This window comes from Octodon degus, unplaced genomic scaffold (assembly GCF_000260255.1).
Source record: "Octodon degus isolate 3935 unplaced genomic scaffold, OctDeg1.0 scaffold00146, whole genome shotgun sequence".
In the NCBI taxonomy this organism is placed as follows: Eukaryota; Metazoa; Chordata; class Mammalia; order Rodentia; family Octodontidae; genus Octodon; species Octodon degus.
In genome coordinates this window covers 3711442-3719989 of record NW_004524722.1, presented here as the reverse complement: position 1 = coordinate 3719989, position 8548 = coordinate 3711442, and the positions used below count along the sequence as shown (strand labels likewise).

Genomic DNA, 8548 nt, shown 5'->3' with positions numbered 1-8548 from the left:
TTTTTTTTTTTTTTTTTTTTTTTCCACTGCTACTGCTGTCATTTCAAAGTTCTATTTGCTGGCTTCTGATTTCCTCTATCTCTTGTTTTCGGGACTTGTTCTGGGTGGGCTGGGTGACTACAACTGCATTTTGCTTTTTCAATTTTGTTTTTGTAATGATGCCTTTAGAGTTCCAATGTTAGTCTTATCACTGATGTCAAAGCGTTCCTAGGAGGGGCCTATCCTCAGGATGTCCCCTCTAGCCTGTATGCCATCCCTTCTCACTTCTCTCACCAGCTCGCCACAGACCCGGGACAATGGAGGGCAGAACACAGGTTCACACTGCTCCCAGGCACAGCAGTCCCAGGGCAAAGGAGGAAGAGTGGAGGGTGGAGTGTGGACTTACAGCGCCACCGTCCTGAGGGACCATGTGTTAGGTATTGAAAATATGCTAAGTGAAAGAAGCATGAGACAAAAGCCTACATATTACATGTCATTTATACAAAATATCCACAATAGGCAAAGCCAGAGATAGAAAAGATTAATTGTGGTCAGTAGCTAGAGGAAGTGAACAGGAGTGCTAACAGGTACAGCATTACGGTTTGTATACAGGTGTCCCCCCAAAAGCCTCATGCAGTCAAGGGGTGGCTTCTGCAGTGTGATTGACTACTGTGGGTGTGGGTGCTGCACCTGCCCTGGGGCAGATAATCTGCATTACAAGTAACAAGGGGAGAAAGGCTAGCTAGCTACCTGACCTGCAGCCCCTCCTTTTGCTCTCTTGCCCTTTGCCAAAGAAGCCATAACTTGAAAGGTGGTTCTCTGTCGTGTGCCACTCTCCCTTAGAAAGCTGAGTATGGACTGAAACCTCCAGTAATTGTGAGCTAAAAAAACCCTTCCTTCCCTCATTGTGGGTATCAGGTATTTGTCCCAACAACGAGAAAAGAGCAACTGAGACATATAGGATCTTAACATCGATCATGATGAAAAAGTTCTAAAATTAGATAACATCTGTATAGTCCGGTCAATTAACTAAAAACACTGAATTTGGTATTCTAAGATAAGGTTTCACACTGTAGTGCAGGCTGGCCTGAACTCATTAACCCAGGTTAGCTTCAAACTCAAGAGATCCTCCTGCCTCAGCCTCCTGAGTGTTGAAATTACAGGTGTGCACCACCACACCTACTCTGAGTTATACACTTTAAAATGGTGAGTTTGCCATCCACCAAAACCAGGCATGGTGGCACACGCCTACAATCCCAGCACTGGGGAGGGTATGAGACAGGAGAATCACTACGAGTCCAAGCTACAGAGCAAGACCCTGTACCAAATAAATAAATAGCAAACAAAAAATAGTGAGTTGTATGGTATGTGTATTATACCTCAATGAAAAGAATTCTGCATGGGTTGGCAAGCCAAAGAGAAATTTTCTGCAGTTTTGTGTAATCTACTTTATATAACTGTTACTTCAGTATATCTCCATTTCTTCCAACTAAATAAGGAGATTTCCATAGGGCAGCAACTAAAAATGTTCTTCATATACCCAAGGCACTTAATACTCAGTAACACTGAACTGTAATCTTACTGGTACTTAATTCAATTTTCATTTATCTCTGATTTTTCATTTCCTTTTTTTTAAGGTTCTAGAATTGGGGATCTGTTCCTCCCTGCTATCTAATTACTGCAACTACTGTCCCAATACTGCCACTTCTATCCTCTTCTCATGCCAAGACACTGGGAGTCTAAACACAGAATCAAGAACAGTACTATCCATCTATTATTTTTTAACGTATTTAGTACAGGGTCTCACTGCATAGATCTGACTTGTAGTGATCCTCCTGTTTTTAGCCTCCCAAGCACTGGGATTACATGTGTGCACCACCAGCCCAGTCTCAATCGCTGTCTCAGCACACCCCAGGGGTGGGACCCGCAAGGCACGCCAGGGATCCAAACCCCAGCCATCATGTTCTGCCTAAGCAGACACTTTAGTCCGCTGAGCTATTTGGCCAGCCCTTCATCTTAGTGTTTTGATGCTGTTTTCCTGTGAGGAATATTTATTTATTTTTACGTTTTTTTTTATTTTTATTTATTTACTTTTTTTGTATTTTTAGCTAAGGGTCTACAGAGTGTTCAGGGTCTAGATAGGACTTGTAGTGATTCTCCTGCTTAGAGCCTCTCAAGAGCTGGGATTAAAGGCGTGCGCCACCATGCCCAGTCTCAATAGCCATCTCAGCATACCCCTCTCAGCATGCCCTGGGGGTAGGGCCGGCAGGGCAGGCCAGGATGTCAAACCTTGGGCCCTGGGCCTGCGTGCAGGCATTTTAACCCGCTGAGCTATTTGGTCAGCCCTGTCAGGAATATTTAAAGGCTAGATCACAGTTGGATATAAGTGTGAGACGTCATCACCTATTTCCTTTCCTCCGCCAACACCATCTCTCTACATACCAAATCTTTTTCCTCCACGAAAACAAACTTACTTCACAAAGCATAAAAACTAGCCCTATCTCAGGTTGTCATTATGAAGACACTCTTTGCAAAGTGAAGCTTTTCCCTAAACACTTTGTTGTGGTGCTGGAAGAGCCTCAACCCAGGACCTCATACATGCTAAACACACATCATACCACTGAGCTATATCCCAGCTCCAAAGCATTTTTTAAAAGAACAAATCCAAGTCCTGTTTCTATCCTTGAAATGTTAGCATCTAAGATTAGAAGAAATCTGTCTCAACATTCTCTGAAATGACCTTTACATACTTAAATACTTTAATCTAAATGAGTACCCTTGCTCATTTTTGTTTTTTTTTACATACTGCTGGGGTTTAACATGTATCACAATGATGTATGTGAGTATATTAAAAAAAATACTGATCGAGCTTCTGAGCTCGGCTCTGGAGGGCATGCAGGCGCCATGTCTGGCCATGAAAATGGCAAGAAGAAGCCCCTGAAGCAGCCCAAGAAACAGGCCAAGGAGATGGATGAGGAAGATAGAGCGTTCAAACAGAAGCAAAAGGAAGAACAGAAGAAACTTGAGCTAAAACGAAGGCCACAGGAAAGGGCCCCCTGGCCACAGTGAAATTAAGAAATCTGGCAAAAAATAAACTGTTCCTTGTGTGTACAATGATGGTGACCGGGATTCCATTCCTATTCAGATATCTGGATGCACGACCATAACATCTGGACACCTATAACTACAATGAAGTGTGTTCTTGGGTCTGTTGTACATGTAAGAATAAAATTTTATAAAAAAGAAAAAAAATCATACAGTGGCCTATTGTCTCTAATTTTCATTCAACTATTCATACCTCAGCTGTAACTTTAAAGTAAATCCAGCCTATAATCCTGCCATAGTCTGCTCTTTGAATCTTTGTTCTATTTTGAAATCTGTGTTGTCTGGCATTAAACCAACTTACTTGAAAACCTTAAAACAAACAAAGAAAAATCCTGATCTTTTTTACATGGCTTAAACCAAAAAATATGTACAGGTACAAATCATATTTCTTTCCTTTGTAATCTATTTTAGCACTCTTGCTTATAACATACTTATAAAAATGTCCCCCACCCACTTCAACGGAAAGCTAGTGAGGGATTCACAAACAGTAACTGCCCAAGAATCTTCTCTCTGTACTCCACACAACGCACTCATTTTTCACCTACCTCATCTTTGCTGGTATATTCTACTATTTCTGTGCACAGGTTGCTGCATTTGATTGTTCCCAGGTTCTGCTGGTTGCTCTTCCGATTACAGGAATCTTTGTAGAGCATGTACGGGGTACCTGTCTCGGTCTGAGACTCAATGATGGCGTACCAAAGCTGCTGAGCTTTTACAACTTTGCGAACACGACCTTGTTTCTCATAACTGAAAAATAAAGCTAATACTACTTTAATAGTTATTCCGTATAAAAACTCATATAATATAAATTTGAAGAGATACTGAAATATAAAATTATGCACATTTTACTACAGAAAAAAAAAAGAGTACAATATTAATTTTACTCTGGCTAATGTCACAGTAAGAAATCAGGCAGCTTCCAATCCTTTCAAATGACCCCCTCATCACAATAAATCAATCATACTTTTTTTGTTTGCTCTGAATGCCTTCAGGGCAGGTTTGGCTGGCTTGAGTTGTGGGGATCGAACCACACAACCTGAGTCTGACTACTTTGTTGAAGCAGCCACTTAAAGAACTGAGCTAAAGGGCAGGCCCCCTCAATCATACATTTTATAAAAAGAAAATGAACAATAGCCAAATTTCGATATAATGCTAATTTTAATACACCCTAACACATGTCCTACTCACCCATGATTATCCTGCAATATAAAACGTAACACTAAAAGTTTTATAGAAAAACTTTGTTAGTCTGCCTTAACTTTTATAAGGATCAATTTTAAAATCCAAACACTTATTCACATACTTCAAAGGTTTTTTTGTTGTTTCTTTTGGTTTTTGTTTTTCTGATACAGAATCTTCCTACACATGCAGTCCAGGCTAGCCTTGAACTCACTGTATAGCCCAGGGTGGCCTCAAACTCATAGCGGATTCTCCTAAGTACGAGAACTACAGGTTTAGTAGCCCCCAAAATTACACACCTGTTTTAAGAATGATGACAAAAACCAATTTTGGCGAAGAGTCAGAAGACAAATCTGACCAAAATTAATTCACTAATCACATTTTCTCCTTCATACTGACAAAGATTCCTAGAAACACGTTGATAAAGATGTTTCATATTTGGATCTCTCAAATAAAAAAATACTGTTAAAATATTTACTACTTTTCATGTTTTTCTCATACCTTTCATATAACTTCTCAAATTCCTCTCCCCAAACCTCATCCAGGCCAGGACACTCATTTGGACACAGCAAAGACCAGTCCTACAAAAGAAAAACCAGTAACACCTCTAAAAGCTGCAAATAACCAACTATAGTCCCTCTGAAACACTACAAGACGGCTTTCATAAGTGCTCTTGAAAATTTGCTATAAATTAATCATTTTAGGCTTGAAGTCAAAACTGTAGTTCCACCTGTTTGTACGTGACCTTTTTAATCATTTATGTCATGTAGTTTCTACTTTAGAAATACAAGAAAATAAGCGAGGTTTCTCTTAACTTGTTCAAAATGCCTTCTTGGAATCTAGTGGGATTCTATGGAACCACACATAAGAGGGTACTTCTTATGACTTAACACGACTGATTAGAAACTCCCATACATCAAGTTGCTACTACCAACTAGTACCAATTTCTCTCACCTGATTAGTCTCTACTCGTTTCATGAAGAGATCTGGAATCCAAAGGGCAAAGAAAAGATCTCTGGCACGCTGCTCTTCCTTTCCTGTGTTCTTCTTTAAATCAAGAAACTCAAAGATGTCTAAATGCCAAGGCTCCAGGTAAATAGCAAATGCCCCAGGGCGCTAATGGTTAAAAAAAAAGAAAAACAAAAAAATCATCACTTTTCAGGATCAAAAGGAAACAAAGAAACTTCATATTTTCAAAGCACTTTTATAATACCTCCTTTGATCTCACTATAATTAATGAATTAAGTAAAATAATTCAAATAAAAGTACTATAAAAATGTAAAGTAGTAATATTTTTCTAACAATTCTAGGAATAAAAAGAGAACTGGCCACACATGGGAGCACATGCTGTAATCCTAGCTATGAAGAAGGTGAGGCAGAATTCCAAATTGGAGGAGACTGAGCAACACAGCAAGACTGCTCAAAAACAAAAATATTAAGAGCTGGAGATAAAGGGCAGGGGAGATGGCTCAGTGGAATAAGCGCTTCCCTGGCAAGTGCGAGGGCCTGTGTTCAATCCCCGGTTCCGCAAAAAAAAAAAAAAAGAGCTGGAGATGTAGCTCAGTGGTAGAACTCTTGCTAAGATGTATGAAGGCACAGGGTAATCCTTAGTATAGAAGAAAAAAAGATGATGTAAAGAAAATGTGAAATACAAAAATTAAGTAACTTGTCCAAGGCAATACAGTGAACTTTCAGTCTCTTCTTCAGCTGAGGCCAAGATTACTTTCTATCACGTGACATGGACATACAGAAACTGCTTTAACTTTGATAATATGATTTGTGCTCTTATTAAAAGTCAAAAGGGATGAGTTCACTAAAGTCCCCTGGAGACAAATGATTTTTTTTTTTTTTTTTTTTTGCGGAACTGGGGATTGAACTCAGGCCCTTGTGCTTGACAAATTATTGTGACTACAAATTCTTCTGAGGCACACTAGCAGCCAACTATCCTACTCTAATACTGGGTAAACAACTCAATTCTCTTAATCCTACTTTTCTTCTATAAAATAGTTTTTATTGTGACAGTCCGTCCCCCCCTTTAAACAAAAGTCTACAACAAACACACACTAACCATTCACAACTTGACAAATCTGCAAATAAACTGACATGTCAACAGCTGAATAACAGATCAGCAGCTGCCTGGAGGCAGAGATAAACTGCGTGGGTGGGAATGATGGGCTGACTGAATGCAAAGATGTATGTTATGGTGTAGATCTAAAATATTCCCAAACATCTTGGACTCACAAGTAGAGAGGTAGGAAAGGGCAAGTCACTGTGGGTGTGACCTGGAAGGGCGTATGCTGAGCTCTCGCTCATTCCTTCTCAGTCTGCTTTCTGACAAGCAAGCTCCCCCACCACATCCATCCATCACGCTATGTCTCCCCTGGCACTTGACAGCTAAGGACCGAAACCTCTAAGCACATGAGCCAAGATAAAACTTTACTCCCTAAAGATAGAAGTGTCAGGTATCTTGTTCCAGTGTCCAGAAAGTGGTAATACGGAAAATATGAACAAACATTTTAGGGTAAGGGAAACATTGGACATCTTAATGAGCACGGTGATTACTCAAGTATATACATAAATTTGTCAAAATTCAGCAAAGTGTGTGAATAAAGTGTACACTTTAATAAAAGGGGGAGTCTATATCTCCTTAAAAATTGAATTTTAACGGTAAACATAAAAAAGCAGTTAGAATCTACATAAAATTGAACCTTATTATCAGCATATATAACTTAAGATTTTTAATTCTGATTTCCAGTATTCAAATAATAGACTATACCTTGTTTCCACCTTGATCAACATAACGAGCTGTGTTGTTATACACTCTCAGCATTGGTACAAGGCCATTAGAATTGCCATTGGTCTGAAAGAAAGGTCAAGGGTAAAGACATCGCAGTAGACAGGACTCAGTAAGAAAAATAACAAAATGTCTCAAAAGTGAATAAATTACTCTTTCCTAATCTTTCATCAAAAAGGTGCCTAATTTCTACATAGCAATGAATGTATCTACTTGTTCTCCATTTCTACCTCTGCTATGAAAATGTTGTGTTCAACATAAAATTGACAAAATGTACCTGAAGAAATTACATCTACTATTATTTCTTTTTTTTATTTTTGGTGGAACCGAGGATTGAACTCAGACGCTTCCATTTGCCGAGAAAGCACTTATTTCACTGAGCCATCTCCCCGGCCCTCATCTACTATTATTTCATGGTATCCCCAATTTACAATGTGATATATATAATTGTAAGTCAAAAGAATCCAATATCATGGTAGCTAAATTTACCTCTACAACCTTTTTGTGTGTGTGTGTGTGTGTGAGTGTGTGTGTGTGTGTGTGGCACTGGGGATAGAACTCAGGACCCTGCACTTGCAGGCATGCATTTACGCTACTGATCTGTCTCCCTGGCCCTCTACAACCTTCTAAAAATCATTATATAAAGGCATACTTTGGGGAGCATTAAAGAATACAAAACATTACTACAATGTCTTTTTCCTAAAAGAATTCAAAACACCTCATAATAAGAATTATACAAAATGGATATATCAAAGCAATAAATATAGTAAATGGAGATTCTTGGCAATAAATGGATTATACAAGAAGGCTAACAAAAAATAGACCATTATGACTAAAAACTACTTCACCAAGTTCTTTAAATAACCCTTCTAATCCCAAGGTAAGTCTACACATTTTAGAAATATATGAGTAATGGCTAATTATGCTATGTATACAATTCTATATATAGCAGAATACCTCCAAAACACTAAATAAAATTATTTTCTTCTAAAAGTGTATTCCATAGTGTTAAACAGATGCTTTACACCACAGGGGATGAAACAAAATCAGCAAGACATAAAGTAACTCACCACAGGCCATGTTATTAGTAGTAGTGGGGACAGGATTAAAATTTAATTTTCATTCCACATCATTATCTTGATTCTCAATGAACAGTGAACTCACACAGGGCTAGAACCAGTATCATTAAGTGCCAGTATTTAAAACCTACATCCTGGAGACGACCCAGGACGCGGGATCCTGAACAGACCCAGAGCGCAGGCCCGGCGAGTGAGACGACAGAGGCCACGGGATCCTGAACAGACCCAGAGCGCAGGCCGTGCGAGTGAGTGAGACGACCCAGGCCGCGGGATCCTAAACAGACCCGGAGCGCAGGCCCGGCGAGTGAGTGAGACTTCCCGGGCCCAGGGATCCTCTTCTGACCCAGGCTGCAGGCCCAGCAGGGAACCCTTCAGCAGAACTCCCTGCAAGGAGGCTAGAGGCAAGACCCAC

At 39.7% G+C, this 8548-nt stretch overlaps 1 protein-coding gene across 1 annotated transcript in view; it reads right to left on the bottom strand.

The window, feature by feature from the left end:
* The window catches only part of Rrm1 (ribonucleotide reductase catalytic subunit M1), a 40858-nt gene that overhangs the window by 14020 nt on the left and 18290 nt on the right, over positions 1-8548 (bottom strand). The window contains exons 9-12 of the mRNA XM_004641965.2: positions 7040-7123; positions 5218-5379; positions 4765-4844; positions 3630-3831 (exon numbers count right to left, since the gene is read on the bottom strand). Coding sequence (XP_004642022.1) covers positions 3630-3831; positions 4765-4844; positions 5218-5379; positions 7040-7123 — 528 coding nt within the window. The remainder of the gene's footprint in view (positions 1-3629; positions 3832-4764; positions 4845-5217; positions 5380-7039; positions 7124-8548) is intronic.